This window comes from Emydura macquarii, unplaced genomic scaffold (assembly GCF_026122565.2).
Source record: "Emydura macquarii macquarii isolate MOO-44397 ecotype Brisbane River unplaced genomic scaffold, CSIRO-AGI_Emac_v2 contig_1119, whole genome shotgun sequence".
NCBI classification, from domain to species: Eukaryota; Metazoa; Chordata; order Testudines; family Chelidae; genus Emydura; species Emydura macquarii.
Window position 1 is genome coordinate 10113101 of NW_027131256.1, and position 22756 is coordinate 10135856.

At 41.0% G+C, this 22756-nt stretch overlaps 2 protein-coding genes across 2 annotated transcripts in view; both read right to left on the bottom strand.

Annotated features, from left to right (window-relative positions):
* Positions 1–248: 248 nt before the first annotated feature.
* LOC137151752 (cell cycle control protein 50C-like) lies at positions 249–14933 on the bottom strand. Its single transcript, XM_067546142.1, has 7 exons — positions 14652–14933; positions 12231–12341; positions 10413–10514; positions 8718–8808; positions 6547–6687; positions 5345–5554; positions 249–3967 (listed from the first exon to the last, which is right to left on the bottom strand). Exons 1-7 carry the CDS (start codon positions 14853–14855, stop codon positions 3780–3782), a joined length of 1047 nt encoding a protein of 348 aa, XP_067402243.1. The 5' UTR covers positions 14856–14933; the 3' UTR covers positions 249–3779.
* A 4227-nt stretch (positions 14934–19160) lies between these two features.
* Positions 19161–22756, bottom strand: part of CMSS1 (cms1 ribosomal small subunit homolog) — a 333908-nt gene continuing 330312 nt past the window's right edge. Inside the window, exon 10 of the mRNA XM_067546148.1 lies at positions 19161–19411. Within this exon, the coding sequence (XP_067402249.1) occupies positions 19328–19411 (84 nt within the window). The 3' untranslated portion in view covers positions 19161–19327. The remainder of the gene's footprint in view (positions 19412–22756) is intronic.

Genomic DNA, 22756 nt, shown 5'->3' on the forward strand with positions numbered 1-22756 from the left:
TCTGTGCTAAAGAGACCTGGGCCAGACAATGTGCTATGGTTGAATTAAATTTGTTTAATGATGTCCAAGGTATAATTAGGAGCTTATTACACGGACACTGGCCAGTAGAATGGAATTCTTTCTATTCTGTAAAATTGAACGTCAGTTCTCAAATAGATTCCAGGTGTTGGAAGGCTACAATTTTAAATTGTGAATGGACCCAATGTACTGTACTGGCCTTCTGTCCATTGAATGGAACTCTCATAAATACCTATCCAATCATTCATATTAGCATTTTACATACTGATTCATTCATGTACCCTATGGAAGGTAATAAATGGGCAGTAAAGGATGAGGAAGGAAGGCTCGGTAAGGCGGATTTCTCCGGATGCATTGAGGATGTTTATGAGGGGTGGGTCTGTCAGTCAGGATAACTGCAATTGGTAAAAGGTGGGTGTGAGACCATGAGCGAGCACTGCCATCTAGAGGAAGTGCCCCTGCCACAAAAACCATATTACACACATAGGGACTGGAAAGGTCTGCTTTCATTTAAACAATTCTAACAATGTGTCAAGTGTCACCTGGACAGATATATAAATTGTGTAACAGTCTCAGAAGGCAGATGGTGCAGCAAAGTCTCGTTACAGAGTATAAAATTGGGAAATGAAAACTGGCAAATGGTTCAAAATGTAACGTGGTCAGGAGGAGATTTGTTTCATAACATAAAATTAGATATTCCGCAATCAATGCATTGGAGATCCTTGCTTGAAGTCAGCAGATTTTGTATGGGACACTGCTCAGGAAACAAGCAATAAATCACGTATCCTCACATTAAGTGTGGGTGGGGATGGGAAAACTACCCCAAGGTTGGAAAAAGACATTAGAGCAGCAGGAACCAATAATGGGATGCCTTAATGCATTCTAACATGGGAACTGGAATACAACACCTGATCCTTCACCCAGTGAGAATCATACGTCTTATACAAGGTTTATTTATAATCGGTGCGTTTTGTTTGGTAGGATGGTTGTGTGTATATCAATGCAATTTGCGGCAATAGACATATATCTGAAATGCTCAGCAAGACTTGTTTATAAACAGCACTAATTATTGTGTGTTCCAGGCCTACCATCCCCGGGCCTATGTATGGAACATTAATTGGCTACAGTATCTCATACCATATGAGGGGATGTGCAGGCATTTTCAAGATATGTGGAGCATGAATTTGGCTTGTGTGCAGAGGCAGCCTATCCCTGCGGGTTGACATCTTACGGCCCAAGTCATGTTTTCCCTGGATGGGTGGTGGTGGGCCCTCATGCACATCCTGTATGACTGTAGATCACCCTGCTCCTGACTCTTTTGTGTTTACCAAATCCATGTCATGACTGAAATGTACATTCTGTATGGAAGTATCAGACAAGAGTGGTAATACACAGATGGCACCTTGTACTGCAAAACCCACGGATTTTACAGGAATATTAACAAGCAGGGGTTGTTTTTCTGGAGACACCTGAAGTAGAAGAAATGGACAAGTACATAATAGAGGACTGAAACAAATCATAGGATAGTGGGTGAAGGTAAAACAAAAAAAGGAGGGCACATGTAGAATGTAATATATCAAATGTATTTTTTAAGTGTTGGGACATGTGAAAAAATGCCTGCTTGTCTGGCAAGGAAAGAGAACAGGCAGGGAAAAAGCTGAGTCAGCAATGCAATCAGGTAAACAAGTGGGTCATGAATCCAATCAAGAAACAATTGGGTCAGCAAACTAATCTGACTCTTAGGCAGAAAAAGCATTTTATACAGTATCTAATGAATAGTTTTGTAACAGTGCGTTTAAGGCGAGCACCTGAATGGGAGGGTGCACTTGCATTTAACCCTGTGTTATGCCCTGTTCGGTGGAGTGATCACTCACTGAAGCAGCAAAAAACGAAATCCTTCTTCTTCAGCTCAAGAGTTTGTTGGTGAATCTGTGCATTCTGGGTGGCAGGGAAGAACCAGTCAACAGCCAGGTCTTCACTATAAACTAACACTGGTATAACTATATTGCTCCGGTGTGTGAAAAATCCACACACACCCCCAGCAATGCAGTTATACTGACCTAACCCCTGATAGACAGCGCTATGTCAATGGGAGGACTTCGTAGAGGGGATTAACTATGCCATCCCATCGGCATAGTATCGTCTTTATTGAAGTGCTACAGCGGAGCATTTATACTGGTGCAGCTGCACTGCTGCAGTGTTTTAAGTGTAGACCTACCCTTAAGCTCCTAAGTGCCTTAAATCACTTTTGAAAATGGGACTTAGGTGCTCTCGAAAATTGTATGCTAAACTCTCTCTTCCTCCTCTTCCCTGTTTGTACAATGACGCTAATGGCTATTTCACAGCATGCTGGGAGGATTAGTTAGTTAATGTTTGCAAAGGGCTCTGAAGATCACTGTTAGGGGTTGCTGGTTTTTCTGTTATTTATAATGTTTGGGAGTTTAAAATAGTGAACTTACAAACTCATTTTCATTAAATGAGTATTAGTTTTAATTTCATTGGCACTTTCACAATAAAAAAACCCCTAATCATCATCCACATACCCCAGAGCAAACGACCTAAATTCTGCAGCAAGGTCCCTAGATACTGCGACAGGCTGGAAATTCTATTTGCATTTTTAAAAACCGAGGTTTGTAAATGAACTAACCATGAAAATGATACAATTATGCAGTCTCTGTATTTATTTTTAGATTACATTCAATTAAGTTTATCCTGTCCAGTATTTTCAAGTTGTCTCTGATTTTTCTATTGACAATGTCATAGAAATTGTGCAATAAGAAATTGAAGGTCTTTGCAACTGTGTAGGGGATAGCTGGAGCTGTTGGCACAGGGGTGGAGTAGGAAACAGTTTAGGATTACGGCATAAACATATTTCTGCAGAAGTGATTAGCAGATAATGCCGATATTTAAATGGTCACGGTTAAATTTTACCCCTATCTCTCTTCCTCAGAGTCTAAACTTTAGCTTTTCTATCACAAAGATAACCTTTTAAAATGTAAATCACCGCACTGCTGTCCTCTTACTCCAGTCTTGCAGAAAACGGTCTTCAGCTGAACAGCAGCAAAGAAGGTTTTAATGCATTCAGTGAGGAGTGAACTCTACCCAACCCCATTTACTTAAGTGAGATGACTCTCCCACCCCTAAAATCTCAAGGTCCGTACTCAGGTACTCATGCAGCAAAGCTCTTAGGAGCAGATTTTTAAAACCATTTAGGCACCTAACTGCCACTGACTCAGTGTGAGTTAAGCACCCAACTACCTTTAAAAATCTGATCCTTAAGCGTGTCTGTAACTTCAAGCACATGAATAATCCCACTGATTTCATTGAGAATACCCGATGCCTAAATGCTTTGTTGGATCAGGGCCTGAGTTGTTATTCATGGAAAGTTTTGCCTGAGTAAGGACTTTGGGGTTTGGCCCAGTCTTTGTGCTCAATATCATCTCTGGAGTTTGTAGTACTAAATTACTAAGATTTCTCTTACTGATGCTCATCTCAGATCTTGAAGTGTTAGGGTTAGGGGAAAATATACCTGCATGTAATTCTTATGCTAATAAGACCCTAAACCAAGCCAAGCTGATCAGATTGTGTTTGTTTTTGGTTATGGAAGAACATCACCCTGCCCATGACTCTTTTGTGTTCTCCAAATTCATGTCATTACTGAAATGGCTCCACGACTAGAAGGACAGTGTGAAAGATCCATGCTCCCCATCCCTTGCTCACAGGTGCACCGTTACATTTATTCAGAAAGCTATGTAGTTGGGTTATCTCTGAAAGTACCTTTTCTTTTTTCTGAATTTTAAGTGAATCGCAGTTATGATAAAACCTGCCAGCACTGTCACTGCGCCTGAAACCGTATAAGCAATTCCCAGGAAGAGGTTACTCCCTCCATTCCACGTGACGGTCGAGAGAACCACCTGCTTTTTCCCTTTGAATTTGGTAACGGGGAAATCTGATGAGGCAACGTTAAAGTTCTCTTAACAATCAGGATGAAATGTACAGTGATGAGTGTGCAAAAAATACTCTTCAAAGTACACAGGGCACAGAGTTTTGCATATGTTGTAAAACAGTCTTCTACAGTGCTTTTAATTATTCTGTATCCCCTTGCCTCTTTTTACAAGTGCGCCTACAAACCCCAAAATTGGCTGGGTGAGGGTAAGAAATTCATGCACATCATGTGTGACTGTAGATAACCCTGCTCGTGACTCTTCTGTGTTTACCAAATCCACGTCATGACTGAAATGGTCATATAATTATCTCCAGTCTTAGCAAGATGATTGAAATACACTGGATTCTTTAATATTAATATGTCAGATTCATCCTCATACAGCCATCTACTGCACTGAAGCTGCATCATAATATTTAAAGGCAGCCTGCAAAACTTACTGGGAAATTAGCATTTGGGGTTGCTATTGTACTGAAGAACCTTTAGCATTTTCCTTGACGCATCAGTCTCCAACATGAGGACATTGAGTCACGTTTATTCATTTAAGGCCTTGTCTACATGGGACAGTTTTACTATTTATGCCAAAATAGTTCTTCAGGCATAACCCCAGGTGTGGACATTTTTATTCAGTTTAATTTAAACCCCTTCCCAAGCAACATAAGCTGAGCTAAAAAAAAGACCCCTTCGAAGTAAAATAAGGGACATCTACATTGCAACTGGGGGTTTTAACGGCAGCTCGTGTAAATATCCCTGCACTAGTTGTACTCTAGCTTGCTCGCTAAAAACAGAAGTGAAGATGCCATGGCACAGTCTTCAGCGTGGGCTGCACAAGCCTGCCTGACTCCCAGGATATGTACTCACTAATGTAGCCCACACTGAAGCCCGTGCTGCAGCATCCTGACTTCTGTTTTCAGTGAGCTAGCTAGAGGTCCGCTAATGCAAATACATCTGCACCAGCTGCCATTCACACCCGTGACTGCAGAATAGACATACCCTAAGTGTGTCCACACAGGAGATCATAGCAGTATAACTATATCAGTTTAAACTCGCCGCTCGGGTTATGCTGCGTGGATAAGGCCTAAGCCTCTAATTCCCCAGCATCTGTATCAAAACTGGCACAGCCATACTTTGCTTCCAGCCAAAACTCAGGCAAGCAGCTGCCTCAGAAGTTAGTTCCAATGCCACACATTGGCCCAATATGGGGCTTGTAAGTGACATGTCTTAATGGCACCAGCACAGGCTGCAAGAAATCCAAGGTTGCCCTCAAAACTAGATCTCCTTCAGGTTTTTTGTTGTATTACTGGCAAGCCACCAAATTAGCAGACATCTCCTTTTTTACTTGCCTAAAAATGAAGGAGTACCTTGGACACGATAAAAGGATACTGTAGGTAATGTGGAAGGTGTAATTCCCTGCTGGGAGACCATCAGCAAACTGCTTGGTACGGCTGAGGCGGCGGTAAAGGTTTTTGAAGGTAGGAAAGGCTGACACCCGCATCCAGATGACAAAGTCATCATTTATATAACCGTTGTTCCTTTCATCCTCCTCATCCAGTAAATAGGCCGGTTTCTGCCAGTAAGGAGGCCTTGCTGTCCCTGGGGAGGAAGACGGAGACTATGGGTGAGCCATCAATGTTTAGAATGCTGCTATGACAGATAGTTAAACTACTTAATCCTTCTGGACTTCTGATGTTCAACTGAGAATATGGGCATATGGATTGGACAAAGGTTCTGTCCAATATTCACAAGACACAGAGCAGATAACACTTTCCGTCTAAGAATCCCAGATCACCTCACAAACATTAATGAACTGAGCCTCACAACATCCTTGTCATGTGGGTAAATAGTATTATCCTCATTTTATAGAAACCAGCACAGGAGAGGCCCAGTGACGTGTACAAGAATAGTACCCCACTTTCCCTCTGCATTTAATTGTTCACCTTTATTTTTCTTTTTTATTCATTGATTCTTTTCTGTATACCTACAAAATGCAAAAGAGCAGTAAACATAGACATCCTGTTGGTCTTCAATTTGAAAGTCTTTCTACAATATTTAGAAGCTGTAATATTGATACCACTTAGATTGTAAGCCTCTTTAGGGACAGGGACTGTTTTCTAGTTCTGCATTTGTACAGCACCTAGCACAATGGAGTTCTGGGTTCATGACTGGGGCTATGACGTGCTACTGCAATACAAATTAATAGTAGTAACAAAATAGGGCTAATGAATACATATTTTAAAGATGGAACAAATAAGTGATTCCACTTCGTTAACTCTTTTTGGAAAAGATCTTTAGTGGGTGAGAATGAGGAGGAAAATAGGGGGCTTCACTCTCCTGACCTTCTAGAACATCTTTTTCTCTTCATAACATCCCACTCTCCTTCCAAAATGTGGCATATGGTATTTCTCCATTGAAAAGCTGGAGAAGGTTTTGTGAGGTTGCTCTCACATTGCTTTCCCTGGACAAGTTACCTACCATTGGGAAGAACACATAGACCCTTCTCCTGGAGACTGTGCCTGCCTCAGGACACTTCCACAAACAGAAGGAATACTTTTAAAAATAAGGCACAGCAGTGGAACAAGTCTTACCTGCAAATGCAGAAGAGAGATTGTATGAGGTTGGATTCCGAAATTTCACATTTTTATCTGACCACCAACTATTTCCACTCTTCAGCAATGGGACTTGGATAGCAGTGGATGAGTTAAGATAGTAAGAAAGACGAATAGTATCTGCAGGGAGATCAGAAGTAATACATGTTATTAACAGGCCTACAACTTCCAACAGTCACTCCAGTAGTCAACATGACCAAGTGAAACCCTAAACACAGAGAGAGAGTCCTGTGAACAGACAGAAAGAAAAGACTGGGAGAGGGTTTTGTCATTACTTCATCATGTACACATTTTGCTTTTCCCACAAGTAAAGGACCATTTACATTTCCTGAGCAAGACCACCCTTGGATGTTTTAAAAGCTGATCATATCCCTACTGAAAATTCTCCTTCTGTCACCATGACAGAATATCCACAGCTGTATTTCATTTCCATCCCTTGATTCCTCTGTGAACAATTTCTTGGGATTGCCTCACTTGAAGTTTTTCTGAGGAGCTAGAGAAGGAATGCTAGTTACCATCTATGAGAGGGCTTCTTACCATGGCCTTGGATTTTGGTAGGTAGTATAACTGAAGTGAATGGGATCCTACTTGCTGGGTTTTGACCTCTCCACTTGCATTTCTGAAGCAGGTACTATTAGATGCAAAAATCAAATGTCAAAGGTGTATGGAAGACTCTAAGCTGAAGCTCCTATAAGCAGAAGATGCCCATGGTTCCCAGGTCCTTTGTAACTTGTTACCAGTAATTTCCTCTAACCATCTTTTCCAACATCCAAAAAGAAACTAAGGGAAAATGTACTAATCATACATTACCCCTTCATTTACCTGGAACAGAACGTGCATCTTTGTCTATGTTGAGAAAATATGAAAAGAGATCAAGCGACAAGTAGCTATAATATGAAACTTGTTTATTTTTTTTAAACCTGAAAACTGTAGTCCTTCATTAATTAGCTTGTCAATTATAACTTGGTAGCCTCTGAGGTACGTTTCTCAGATGTTCTGTGACACAGTCAAGGTCTATATCTTCACTGCCAAAAAAAGGTGTGTTTTTACAGAAAGAGAACAAAGTTGGGATAGCTTTCTTCCCTGTAAAATCCTGGTGGCGACAAAGTACAGGTAGTTTTTACCTCAGTATTGCTAACTGAGGTCAACACTAAATCCCCCACCTGGGGTCTTCCTCAACAAACTATACTGAGGTAAAAACTACCTGTGCCTTGTCTCCATCAGGATTTTACAGGAAGAAAGTTATCTTGCTGTATATATGCACATTTTTTTTTTTTTTGGCAGTGAAGATATAACCCAGGAAGTCCATGTCTTAAAGAAACATTTTTATTTGTCTTCATGAGAGTGAGACTGTGACTACACACTGAAGTTGTGAGAAGGGGGAGAAGTTATACTGGTATAACTGTATCCATACGAGGGATGTTGTGCCGGTATAACCATATTGATAAAAATATTAGATTTCCTAATCAAGATAGTTATGCTGGTACAAAAGCAGTTCATATGCAGATCAGGCCTTCTGTTGGTTTAAAACTGGTCATAGAAGTTTAGCTTACACATGTAAATTGACTGACACAAGTTAAATCACTATAAACCAGGATTAAACCACTGTAAGTGTGTCCATATAGGGGATTTCACTGGTTTAGAAACAACTTTAGTTAAGACAGTGCAACTGTTTGTGTAGAGCAGGCCTAGAACAGATTCTCCATTTCAAGAACGTGCCTTTTAAGCCGGAAGTGGAAGCTGAGTTTTCCAGGCCTACCCAACAGCCTATTTTCAAGCCAGGAAGAATATGAGGATCAGTCTGTAAATTACAGTCTTCCTCTTTTTCTAGGATAATCAGTTCCCCAATCCTGCAAATGGATCATGTGGGAGGACCCCTGCACTCCCATGGAGTCTCACTGAGTTTAGTAATGTACGTGGAGTCACTGAAGTGCAGCAAGTAGGGTCCCATATCCACTTCAGCCATACTGCCAAACAACATCCATATCTGAGAGACAGACAGACAGACAGACGCGCAAGGATCAGAGATGCAGAGGACATGCAAGGATCAGCACTTAGATTTTAGGGTTTTGGGAGGTCTCAAGGGCACAGAGATATTTAAATTGGTTGCATCTGTGAAGATGAATAAATCAGATGCAGAAGGTACTTACCATTGAACATACTGTTGGCGATGGCACCACATGGAGCCATTGGAGTTCCATTTGGATAGGTTGAGAAAGGCGCACAGTCGCTGTTCTGAATCTAAACTCAAGGTCACAGGACAATTAGAAATGTCTTTTCCTAATCAACTTTTTTTTTGGGTCCATCTTTTACTCTTATTTCCTCCTTTAACAAAACAAAACAAAACAAACAACGCCCCCCCAAATCCAAGACCTCCAAATACACAGGAGTGCTAGGAGTCACCAGTGCTTTCCAGTCACATTACCGATGAGACAAATAGAACGAGACTGGGGTGAGACATATTTGCTGTGGTCTAGTGGACTGAGGGTTATGTCTACACACCAGCTGGGAGCATAACTTCCCAGCGCAGGTAGACACACACTAAAGCACTAAAAATAGCAGTGTGGCTGTGGTGGCATAGGTGGCGGCTTAGGCTAGCCACCAGAGTGCATAACCAGGGGATGGGGCAGGTTTGTACTCAGATGGCACTGGGAAGCACTCTCCCTGCTGCTGTATAGACCTATCCAGGGAATCCGGAGGCCTGGGTTCTGCTACTGACTTGCTGTGTGATCTTAGATCACCAGAGTTCCTCCTGGGGTCTCTTGTTGCAACAATAGCACCTCTATTTCTCCTCCAGTGTAGGCTGTGACTATAAACCACAACTGGGCCCAAAAGTGCATAAAAAAAGCCAAAGCTCAATATTTTTATTCCTCTAAATATTCCTTTAAATGTATTTAAATTTAAATATTTCTTTAATTTTATTCCTTTGGATTTGGAACTTTAGGCCTGGACCATCTCATTTGTGGATAATAGGAAATGTGGGCAGCTGTAGGGGGTGAAGTTACCTTTCTAAACTCTGTAGTGAGTGTCATCTCTTTGAGGTTAGAAGGCACTACCATTCCCCTTTTATAACAGTTCACAGAGAAGTTGCAGAGCTTTCGTATTAAGTACAGAAGCAACAATCACAAATTTCAACTCTGATAAACTATTTGGTTGTCTTAGAAGCTGTAGCATGTGTATGCAAACAGGGAAGCAGCCTGACTTTCAATGCCTGGAAAAGAAGTTTTCATAAGAACGTGCTTTGAGATCTACAGATCACAAGTGCCAAGAATTATCAGCAATATCATTAGTAGTTGGAATTTATTGAAGATGGAGGTTTGTTTGCCATTTTTAGACCCCATCTGCACAAGTTGGGGACACAGCAACAAGACAGTTGTCCTGTTGAATGGATGAGACCTAGCCATTTTTACGCATGTCTTCAACCCATGGTGAAGGCTTAGATAAATCCAATGTTTTAGCAGAGTTTGGGGATGCAGTTAAATGTCCTGTCTACTTTGAAAAATGGAACCATGTTGTAACTGGGTCAGGGGACTACAACATTGTAACTGATTGTAATTGTTACTTGTAATTCTCGTCTAGAAGTGCTCTCTGGTCCTCTCTATGTTACAGCCTTTATTTTCAAAAGTGACTAAGTGCTGGGCATCCACCCTTTGAGTCTCAAATTGAGTACCTAAAAACGGAGGCAATCAAAACCATTTGTTTGAAAAGCTTTATCTTATTACCAGTCCCTTGAGCCATCCAGACTCTCTCATTGTGAGCCCTCCTGAGGCTAAGTTAGTTCTCCATACACTAAGATCCTCACCTGATGAAAATATTGATGGTGTAACAAGAAGAAATACACTTACGTTTACATCTTGACCTAGCAATTGTGCATCACTTCTGGAGAGGACATACCGGCGGTGGTTCTGATAAAAGTTCTGCAGATGGTAGTACATAAAAACATCACCCTAGAATTCAAAGGAGAATAATATAGGATGAGGGGAGCATAAATAAAATAGGTAATTCTTACAAACTATTGAAAAAAATACAGGGGAGCAGCCTCATGGATGTGTTGTTAACTACATTCCAGCTGACTATTTTAGCAGAAACATTCACTTACCCAGGGCTGGTGGATAGAGCATGGGCAGAATACCCACCTTTCCCCCACCCATTGCTTTGGCATTGCTGAATGGAAGGTGCTATAGAAATGCAAAGTTATTATTTTACTTAAAGTGGCACTATTGGCCATAATCCTGCAAACCCTTACTCACGTAAGTAGTTGCACTGAAGTCACAGTTTCTTTGCATTTGTAAGGGTGGCAGGATTAGACCCACAATATAATGTAATGTAAGATAATGTAATGAATGTAATATAAATACATTCAATTATCAGTTTTTAAAAAGAATAAATGTAAAGTGAATTTAGCACTTGTGCTACACTGAGAGTGCTATAGATTGAGGGTACAATTTTCAAAAATGCTTAACTGATTTAGGAGCCTAAATCCTATTTTCTAAAGGAACTTAGGCACCTTTGGCTCCTAGGTCCCTTTTGAAAATGGGACTTGAGGCTTGTCTACATGGCACCACAGACCGGTCTATGGGGGTGTGAAATGCGGAGTGTTCTAATGGCCCCATGACAGCTGGCAGGAACTAAAAGATACCGAGTTTGCACTGATGTAGTCCACAGGATTACGTTAATGCATGCTAGATACCTTTTAGTTTGCACCAGCAGGATCTACACAGGCCAGTTAGAGAGCAACATGTCAGGGCGTTTTGCAATTCACACCCCCATAGGCCATTCAGTAGTGCAGTATAGACAAGCCCTTTAGCAAATTTTGAGTCTTGAATCTACAGACCAGATCTAGTACAAACAGCAGAAGTACCAGTTTGTACATGCTATATGGGAAACTGACATTTTTACTTTTATTTTAAATGCTCTTCAAATCTCAAAACATTGTTATGGCTGAAGGATTTTCATGTTTAATGCTTTTATAGCTTTGTTCACCCTGAAGAACCCTAAAGTTGCTTTATAAATTTAAACAAATACTTAGTTTACGGGATCACTGTATTCACTCCTAAAATGCAGTCCCCCAGGACAAAACATAAGGTTTGCTTTAACAGCACACAGCAAAGTTACCCTGCAGTTTAGCACAGAAAATGAAGAATGCCTTTTCCAACTGAAACTGCAGAATGAAATTACTTGCCTTGATAATACAGCTAAGACATTGGACGTTAACACTGTAACTTGTGAAAATTGCAACAGGAGTTTTACTTACCAAAAGTGGTCAGGGCTTCTATTTTATGTCTCATTTGAAAGAAGGTCCTACCCCAACACACAGTACCCACAAACACCAGGGTGGGCATTAGGTCACTTCTGAGGCACTGACTCATTACTACCTCTTGAATCAACAGCACTTCTATCTGCACCTGTTTTCACCTTGGAGGTCTCTAATCTAAGTATTGATGTAGTCTGATCTTGCTTAATTGATGGGATTTGCCAAAATTAATAGCAAGGGTGGCAAAGGCACATATTTTGGGTATAAAGTGCTTTAGGTTTGTGAAAGGTATTGTCATAAAACCCTTCAGGAACTGGTTTAGTGTCCTTTATAGGGCAGAATTGATACTTCTTTCATATATGGAAACGTAGGAGCTGTGGTTTATGGTTGGTTCCGCACGTTCACCTACCAGCATATTTTCCTTCAGTGTGAAGTTGGCAGAACAGTTGCATTCTTTATCCCAGTTAGAGGTGTTTTCATGCAGTTTTGAACAATTCACACAGATGTCTGAATAGTTAATCTGTCAGAGAAATAAACAAGCAAAGATTATATGCTGTAAAACCCCACTCTGGGAAAGACTAAACTCTCAGCTGCCAGGCTCTACGAACAGTCCTCTCTCTTCAGGTTTGCTCAGGGTGGGCATGCACAAGACTGAGGGTAAGAATTTCAAAAAGCACCTAAGAGACTCAGGAAACCTAAGTCCCATTTTCCAAAACAATTAGGAGCCCTAATCTCATTGGAAGTCAGTGGGACGTAGGCTTCTAAGTCTCAAAGACACTTCTGAAAATTCTATCCCTCACTGAAATCCTGTGAATGAGCCTTGTGTGATGGCTGTTGAGGAGCCAGTGCTCTCACACATCCACCAAAAGGGAGTGCCTTGCACCGCTCAACAGCACTCTATCTGGGTGGTGAAGCGGTAACTTCAAGAGACTTCTAAGTAACTTGTGGCCTGCCCGTCTCAGCCAGAAAGATGGTGTTTTGAGAATGAAGGCTCCAACAGAGATTCAAAGAACACCACACGTAATAAGCATACAGACCCAGATTCTCTGCTGTGCCTAATATTCCACTGGGCATTATTATGGCTCCCTGATTCTCCAGCTGGCTGTCTGCCAGCCTGGGAGGATTTTAGATCGGCCCCAGGGCTGACCTGAATTCCATCAGCGGGTTACCATTCCCAAGGGCCTGTCTGCCAGAGGACAATATCTGGAATGATGTGCACTCCAGTCACGCCCGATTCCTATCTAATCCTGAGCTGCAGGGGGTTTGCTATGGGAGCCAGTTATGCTGCTGCTGCTGCACTCAAAGGGTACCCTTGGCAAACAAACAAACAATAAACAGGGAATCCTCCGTTGGGGTGTAGGGGATGACGCCGGTTTCTGCTCTTTTAGTGCCACATGGGCAGCCCAAAGAGAGCAGAGCAGGGGTAAGAAATAGCTCCATAGTAACTGGGGCAAACACTATATTGAAAATTGCATTATTTACTCACTCTATTTAGTATTTTGCATTTATTGAGCACTTTTCATCCCAAACAAGTGCATTTAATAACTGCAAAATACTACCATCCTACCATAACACTTAGCAAAAAATGTATAATAAGGGCTGACAATGTAATCTGGTCTATTTTTATCCATTACAATGTATGCTTAGACTACAAAATATAAGAGGCAAAGTTTGGGCTGTGAGACCATCATAATGGAAAAACAAGCCACATTTTTTTCTTGTAAGGTAACCGGCCCACGCAAATGACCTCGTACTGTTTTGTTTTGGTTTTTTTCACCCCACAGACCAAACAAAGAAATGATCTAGCTGTCCTTGTCAATTCTAGTGGGTGCTGTATAGAGTATGTATATCACAGATGGTTTAGTGGTTTAAAGAGAGAACTAGGAGCCTAGTCTGCTGGCCAACTGACTCCCTGTGGGACCTAGTGTAAATCATTTTGTGTTTTAACATACCCCCTGTAAAACTGATATTAAATTACCTAATTACAGCTAAAACAGATTGAATTCTTCATTGTGAATACTGTAAATTGCAGATTTATCCCTCTCTTGTTTACAAGTCAGTCACAAACCGATCCTGGTTTTTGCGGATGTATTTGCTATTTCATCATTATTGTCCAAATCGTTTGCACAACCGATTTTCAGGCTAGGAGTAGTTTATGAATGGCTCACATGGTCTAGTCATTATCCAGGGTGTATAACTGGTTAGCTCAGTCACATAGCATTGTACTGCTGCCCAATTGGATGACAAATTTTCAAAACTAAAGAAAAAGAGACAATGCACTTCCGAGAGAATTTATCAGCCTCGTAATCATTTTTGCTAGATCGTGAAACTTTCAAGATTCATGATCATTTACACAGATACTGAAGAACTGTCTAAATACTCACAAATAACAAAAATAGTATGTGACAAGTCAGTGAGCTGAATTGAATACTTCGATTTCAAAATTGGCCTTAATATTCAACCTGTTCAGTGCAGTCATCATTAACATATCAGCAATCTTTGTGTTTTAGGATTCTGGCTCAGTCAATATTTATTTAAATTTTTCTAGTGCCTAACGATACCAAAGTCATCATAGTTTATTTCCTCCCCTAAGCATAGGGACAAATGACGATGTCCCAGATACTGCCATCTAATAAATTAGCAAATACTGATTCTTTAATGGTAACCACTTTCACATGAAGTATTGTGGATATTAAATTAGGGTTTATTTGACACCCTTGGGTGAAAGGAGTACATCCATGATATAATTACTACCCACTTTGGTCTGAAGCACAAACATGGAACCATTCTCTACTTAATAACATTCATCAAGAAAACACCCCAAACAAACCTGGATTTCTTTGACACGTCTTGCAGACAATATTAGGCAGATTCCCACTAGGAGACAGAAAAGTCCAATGACGAAGAAACTGGAGAGGACACTTGGAGCTGTGAGCTTGGGCTTCCAGGCTGGCAGTTTCTGTTGTTTAAATGCGCTATTGTCTGGACATCTGGAGGGACGTTCCTGTGCTTTTTGGCTGTTCTTATTTTTCATGCTGTTGCCGTTGGAGAGGTGTGGCAGAGGTAAGGGTGTCTGTGTTAGGCTTAGTTTTTAAGTTGTGAGACTCTCTCTGATGTTGGAGGCCGTTGTTTCTATAAACCTTTGTTACTTCCTGGAATTATTCATTAACTAGACCTCTCTTCCTCAGTATAGGCTCATCTCGTACGTTGGTGATCTGAATTCACCTTAATCAGTTTGTGCTATCAGCCACAGGTGTACTTTAGTCAGGAGTTACAGGGACTACAGCCTAAACATGGGAAAGTTCCTTTCTGGGAAAGTTACTGAGAGTCTTTTTCTGCTGCATCACTTAGTAAAGAGTTTATTAGGTTTCACTAAGTTCTGAGCTATTGATCACTTGCTGGGACCCTGCCCGCTCTTTGAAATGTCTGTGCACAGTCTGATCCCTTATTCCCTCTCTTCCCTTTATTTCCATAGTCACTCTAAACAGAGTTGTGTTATCAAAAGCAAGAATGGCTTTTACAAGAAGGTGCTGTGTTGGATGACAATGTGAAGGCCTCCTATCCAGCATCAGTCTCTGGGGCAGAACTTACCAAGGCAGGAACTGCAATGCCCTCTGTAAGTGCACAGCATTTGGAGAGTTGGTATTACCCTCTTTGAGTACTCCAGTGCTAGTTTTGGTACTGTGCACCCTTCCATTTTTGTGCACTCAAAGCATAAGATGCAAAAAGGAAGGATCCTTGTACCCTTTCCTCATTACCTCACCTCAATCTATTCCACAACATAACCAACACAGTAGCTGCAGTTCAAGGGAGAGAGCTAGTAGTGTAATAACTGGCTTGACAGAACAAGAGCTATATATTTCCTCCAGGTAGTTCAGACTGTCTCCCAAGGTATATTCCTTCCTACTCACTGCTGATGTGCATCATAAATGGGATTTGTTCACATATCACACCAACGTTTGATTAAATACATTCCAGTTAAATCTCATCCAGATACAGGCAGTTTTGAATTTTAACCAAAAGCACCCAAAAATGTTTACTCAAAACTTTGTTTCATTCTTCAATCAGCTTGAGCGTACCCTACTACTGACATCCGTATTTTGCTAACTTGTCCAATGAGCACGTTTTACTCTGTATGCTCTTCAGAGCCAACACAGCCAAGGGCCAGCAAAATGGATTCTGACGTCATAGTAATCAGAACTAACTAAAATTCTAGAAACAAAATCTTTATTTGCTGATGATGTGGAAACCAGATAAATCTCATGAAAAGGCCTACAGGATTTTTACTTACCACAAATGGTCAAAGCTGCATTTTTATGTCTATTTGAAAGCTGGTCCCCACTACAGCTCAGTACCCACTAACACCAGCCAGCAGCACTGTCTCACTACTGAGTCAGAGGAAAGAGAAGTCACCTCTTGATTTCAGATTCCTGTCTGAGCTTGCAGGACCAGCAGCATGAAAGAACTCTTTTCACTTGTAAACTGAGAACCTTTGATCTGACAGACAAACATGAAGCCATATAATGCCATTTTTTACAAAGCCACTTTTCAGAGGAGAGGCGGGGTGCAAATACAGCTCGTTTCAGGAAGCGAGGTAGGAGAGGCTGCAGGGAGTCAGATAGATGGTATCTGCATTATGAGATAAGGTTTCTGGTGGAAGAATCAAACTCTAAACTTCCCAGTGTGTCACAGGTCGTGTTATTCTCCTGCAAATGGTCATTTGGCATAAAAAGAACAAACAAGTGGATCTGATTTATTCTTTCCTGGTCTGATAATAGCTGGATTCTTCTGGAATGATACTTCACCGTAGAGCACATATGCTTTTTAGTAAATATATTAACATCCAGCTATGGGTGTTTTCTCACCCACCATTAATTTGAAGGTCAGACTCAGATCCTAATACCAGTTTCAAGAATAATAGCCACTTCCTTAGTTGCAATTTAATAAATCTCATGGCAGCTAGGGTCATAAATTGGTTACATACCTGTTACTACAGAAGGATAGCAAAGGCTATTCTAATAATGTCTGGTTTGCATCAGAGGCCTTCCAGCCTCTAATTTGTCCCTCGTTACTCCTATTGCTCCCCTCTGAAAAAAGTCACCTAACACATACAAGCAAGGGTGAAAAATACCTCTGCTGCCATGACCACCTGTAAAGAGATAAATAGCTGTATATTGTTTATGTACTTCGACAATTTAACGAATATACAACCAACTTTCCATTTAATGCAGTTTAAAAATGTAATTTATGTAATAGCAGGAAAGAACGTTTGGTGAATATACTTTGTTACTCATCAAATAATACTTGATCGGCTGGCAGACTACAAGAAAGTATTTGACAAATCAATTATCTGATGAAGATTGGTGAAATTTACTGAATATTATTTAACCACCCCTTTACATCAAAGTCAAAATCCCTGTGTCATTGGAATCTATCCAGAGGCAGGAGTGGTAGAAGTTGCACTTTCTTCCCTCTAGGAGGATGTACAGCCTTTGAGAGAGATATACAGCTCAGAGAGTGAGGGACAAGAGTAAAGCCAAGGGGTGGAAAATCCCAAGTGCTGTCTCCTCTCTTTTCTAAGGCCTTGTCCGCACTAGAAATGCTTGGCTGGTATAGCTATGCTGGCAGAGTCTCTTAGTGTAGATACAGCATGTGCTGACAGGAGGAATTCTTCTGTCAGCTTAGTGACACCACCTCCCCAAACAATATTAGCTATGTCAACAGAAGCACTCTTCTGTCGGTATGGTTGCACCTACACTGGGACTTTTGCCAGCATAGCTACGCTGGGTAGCTGTTGTGGTTTTTCACACACCTCTGTGCTGACAAAACGTTGTATTGCGGATCTGGCCTCTTTTCTTTCCTTTCCTTTGGAATTCTGTTCCTTACTGACAAATCACCCTATATACTGGAATCAAAGCAAGGTTTAAAGCAATCTCAGAGAACTGCTAAGCCATTCCATGCTGAATGTTGGAATTTAACTGCTTTGTAATAACATTTTTGGGCTGGGATAACTTGTTTAAATGCAATAGGTTCTATTGCTTCCTTCGAGAGGGCCTGGGAAGTGAATTTTAATCTTGGACAGCAGAAACAGATGGCTAGCAAGGTAAAATTTACTACTCAGGAAGTGCTGTGCCTCTGTCAAGCGGTTGCGGATGGACACAGAGCAGTGACACTGGACAGTCCGACAGGGCTGGAATGCCCAACTGCCAAACCTGTGTGTTCAAAAATTAGCAAACAAATCCAGAATAAACTCTTGAAATGCTCTCAGAGACTCTTTATTGCTGGCAGAATCAGATCCTGAAAAGAGCAATAAACAGACAGGGAAATGTCTTTGGAGGATGGGCCACTCTGAGCTGGCCTCTGTTGCCAGTTGGAGAGCAGTCTTTCAGACCTCCACCATGACAATCGCCTCTTGCTAGCATCTAAGCCCTTGCACAGGTCTCTGGTTTTGGCACTTGGTGACCCATGCAGTCCAGCTGTGGTCAGATCACAGTACGTTATAATCTGAGTAAATGCTGGGTGAAGGTTATAACTTCTCATTTGTGATACGGAATAATGTTGAACTGGGTGGTGGTGTGCATGAATGTGCCATAAAGTGAGGCTCATTAAGCAAGCTTATTAAGCAAAAACATAAGCCAGGATGTATAGCCATGTCCCCCAAAGTAAAAAGCAAGTGTGTCACCAACCCAGATATGGTCATGATCCAATAGCTCTGACCTCATGACTACAGCAACACTGAAATTGGTGGGACCACTCACATGAGTAAGAGTTGCAAGATTAGACCCTTTTTTTGCTGTAGGTATCATGGTAATTTTTCTGTCATAAGAAACACTCAGCCTCTAAAGTTTCCTGCCCTACCATGAAAGTGCTGAGAGTGCAAGAGCCAGTGTTATTTTCCAGCATGCATCCTTATGAAATACAGTGGTGACAGAGAGCTCTAACTCATCAGCATGCTGTGGGGATAGCTAAATAAGGTATTAAAGGAGTGATATGGCTAAAACTTCTTGACTAAGTCTGGACTGGTCTCTGTAATGGCCACATGCCTTCTGCATGCCAGGAAGAAGCAGCAGTGGTGAAGGTTGGGAATTTCTGGGTCAGAGGTACCCAGAACAGGCATGAGCTGTCTTCTATCACTCCTAGAGGGGCACTGAAGGTGTCCTTTTGGGAGAGTGGAAGAAGGGGCCAGAAGAAGAGAGTGGCTGTGGGAGTCACTCAGCTCAGATATGTTCAACTTCAGTGTCCTAAGGGTTGTACAAAACCCACACCTACTTTTTACACACAATGTATATCTAATTTCAGTATTATATTATTCATGCAATAACAACTCTAGTGCAAAATCTACATACAAACCTTTGCTTTATTATAAGAGGACCAGAAGCTGACAAAACATTGCAACACATATTTCTGCTAAGCATCTCAGAAATGGAAGAACTGAACAGTTGCCTATTAAGAGACAGGATGATAAGTGAAATACAGCTGCAATTTGCATCCTTGTTAGTTACACCATTAAAAGAGTCCCAGCTTCACAGAATCCTCTCTGCACAGCTTTATCATTCCCATTTCCAGAAGGTCAATTGTTTCTTTCCTTATCTGAAGAAGACAAAAATTAAACAAGATGTGAAGTAGGAAGATTACTGAAAGTGCTCTGCATATACACCATCATTCTGCTTATCTACACAAGTTTTATTAGAGGCTGAGTAAAGGAGAGACCCTCACACACAAACACAAATTTTACAAAAGAAATATAGTGAACTCTATAAACTATCTATTTAGTTAAACGTCTCTTAGCTAATCTACTTTAAAGACCACCAGATGTATTTGAGAGGAAATTCCAACTAACAACATAGCAAGGACAGGAGCTTGACGACAATTATGACTTTCATTATAATCCTGATGTCAGTTATGACTAATTTACAGAAAAGGTCACCTTTTGGTCTGAATGTTTCCATGCTTCATCTCAGCCCAGAGATGGATGGTGTGGTCTGGCAAATTTCTGTTCTCCCCTTTTTGAGTTAGGTAAAGGGGGAAGAGGGAGGAACAACAGTCTTCTCATTTGAATTTCATTGTAAAAGCTTTTTTGCTCACATAACTCGAATAGCTCACTTTTACAAGTTGATATTTTCAGACTGGATAGTTCTTCCTGAAGGCTCAACCCCTCTATTGTTTACAAAAAGAACAAATGTAATGGGGTTACAGAAGTGTTTGAAAAGCTCAATTTGATGCTTGCACATTATAAACTTTTGTCAACTTTGGGAGCTACTAGGCTACTACTTCGTATTGCAGCCAATATCTACATAGTAAGTTTCTGATGTAGAAAACTTTGTCTATAGGCAGATTAGACTGTTAAACCAGATTATATTGGACTTGTTATGCTTTGACAGAGTTTAGAAGTTCTTCAGGAGACAGCTTTGTAAGAGTCTAGCCTGATTATTATTAATTATTATTATTATTAATCTAGCCTGATTATCCTGAATGTCTCCTTTTTTCCCCTCTTCTTTGGGGTGAGGGTAGGGGCGAACAGGGACATGAACATACAACAACTTTCATTATTGTGATGTTATCGTTACATGTTTGCCCATCGTTAAGTTAGGAAATGTGGAAGAATACATAACTCTGCCTGTGACACTGGAAAAGCACTGCATCAGGATGTCCGTGTCCTCTACAGATGTGCTGGGATCTAGAACTAAGGCATAGGAAGGGTTTGGTTTTTGTTTTTAAACTCATATGTTTATTAGAACTCCACCAGGTAAAAAATTAACCATGCACACCAACATGCCCAAGAACAGCTGCTCTCTGCTCTCCCCATAACTATCTTACTGAGAGTTGTTCTTAGCCCACAACCTTCATCCTCTCTGCTGCCTTCTCCAATCCCCGCTGGGAAAGAGGTAAGTGTGCATTTAGTGGGAGCTGTGGGCACTTCACACTTCTGAAAATCAGGCAATGAGTTTTTCCATACGCTAATATAAAAATGTGCATGTTGTTTCCAGAGGTCCTTGGCTTCTCTGTGTTTAAACAAATAGTACCATCATATTTGCAGTAAGATACAATAATGCTTCCTGTTAATTCTGCAGGACCAAAAGTCATTCTGCATACAGAAGTTATTGAAGAAGTCTGGGTCATATTGTAAAAGGGCCTTTGTCTGGTCCCCAATTGTATTGGTGCATTTTTGCATCCATGATTAGCTATGGATGCAAAAGAATTAGCACACCACCTGACTGAGTCTGCTAATGAGCTGCTAGCAGTTACACATCTACCTTCACTTAACAGTGGATACCACCTAGCTGGGTGATTATTTGCAGGCCCACATATTGGAAGCCATTGCTGAAAATCAGGCATTATCATGTTGTTATTTATTACTATTTATAGTGCTCTTGGCATTTTACACACAAGTTGGAGAACAAGGTCCCTGGCTCAATGAAATTTTAATCCAAATGTAAAGTCTTGCCTTTGCCAGCATCTGATGGGATTCACTATTGCCCTGTTATGACATTTTATCTGCAATATGCTATCTGAGTACAGTTTACTACATGCCTTCCATATAAATGATTTTCCTGGACTCTGTCTGGCATATGCAGTAGTACTTTTACATAGTACTGTACTACAAGATGCTTCATATACGTATCCTAAATTGTTGGGAAAAAACCCTGTTTGTTGTGTTATCTGAGAAACAGCATGTGATTGAAGGCTGTTCCATAATGCAGAAGATGCATGAAAGGGCAAAGTTTGGGTTGCACATTCGTCTTTAACTTGCACCGTTCCTAAGCTTTTAATTTTGTAATTAAGTGTTACACTATTTTTTTCTAGTTAAATACAGTTAGATTCACAATTTTGTTACCCCAGCAGTATCCCAGTTGTAGGATTACTCCCCATTGCTAGATAGCATTCAGGAAGTTTGGCATGCTACCTGCAGAACAAATGTTTTGTTCAGCTGTAAGGAATGGCTAGGAGGCCTAAGTCTCAGGTTTGTAATTGCACAGGTTCAAGTCCAGGTAGATTAGCCAAAGTCTGCAGTTTGCTGCCTGAGGCTGACTCACAAAAACTCTGATCCATCTGTACCTCACACAAGCCCATAGCACTTTTCGTAGTAGCAGAGTTTTGTGCCAGTGTCCTTTGCTAACATTTCTGTGATCTGTTCATCCGTGTCCAAATGGCTTACATATCCTTCTAGGTTTTAGTGCAAGTACCCTAGCAAACTCACAAGTTTAGATGTCTATTGAAGATTTACCACAAGGGGGAGCCTCTTTGTTTCATTAAGTGAAGCTGCTCTCTTTGCTACTCAATTACTTTCAAATATTTCAGCAGACACTGTAGCATCCTGAAGCACAAGAAACACAACCTTCTGCACGTGGTGTTATGTGATAAAACACACCAAAAAACATGTTAAAGTACAGAGTAGGGTGGGGTGTATGACAATTCTTTTCCTTGTGAAAGAGGTCCATGCTGTGTATGAAAGGATTGTCCTCTGGAGGCTCCAGATAAACGCATGCCTGGACAGAAGAGCCTTTTAATACTGACTGGAGAGACTTGTGTGGAGTTCTCTCTCTCTGTGATGAATATTGGTTATCTATACAGCCTACTACATATCAAATACCACAGCACAACAACGCACAGCTAACAATGTGAGTGCTGCAACATGCCACTGAAGAACACATGGAATTGTCAGGATGAGAAGACTCTACCTGTGACTTACAGGCCTATGTGATTTGCTGCTTTATGGTGCTACACTGTTCTATATAAGGCTGTAGTGTGACTCAACAGGCCCTATGTGCTCCTTCCATCTTGGGGTCAGCAGATGTGTCCTCAAAAGCTGCTGAATCTTATTTCCTTTTCTTCAGTTTTTGAGGAAACTTTCCCCCAGGAGCTGGTTGCTGAGAGCCTCAGAGAGGGGCAGAACTACTAGCTCACAGACATCGCAGCAGGGAAAATTGGTAATGG

Coding starts and splice junctions, on each gene's coding strand:
- LOC137151752 (XM_067546142.1), bottom strand. CDS start 14,855: ATGAAAAATAAGAACAGCCAAAAAGCACAGGAACGTCCCTCCAGATGT. Junction 5,555..6,546: donor TCTCTCTTCTGCATTTGCAG/GTAAGACTTGTT, acceptor CTTCCTCCCCAG/GGACAGCAAGGCCTCCTTAC. Junction 3,968..5,344: donor CACCTTCCACATTACCTACA/GTATCCTTTTAT, acceptor TTGCCTCATCAG/ATTTCCCCGTTACCAAATTC.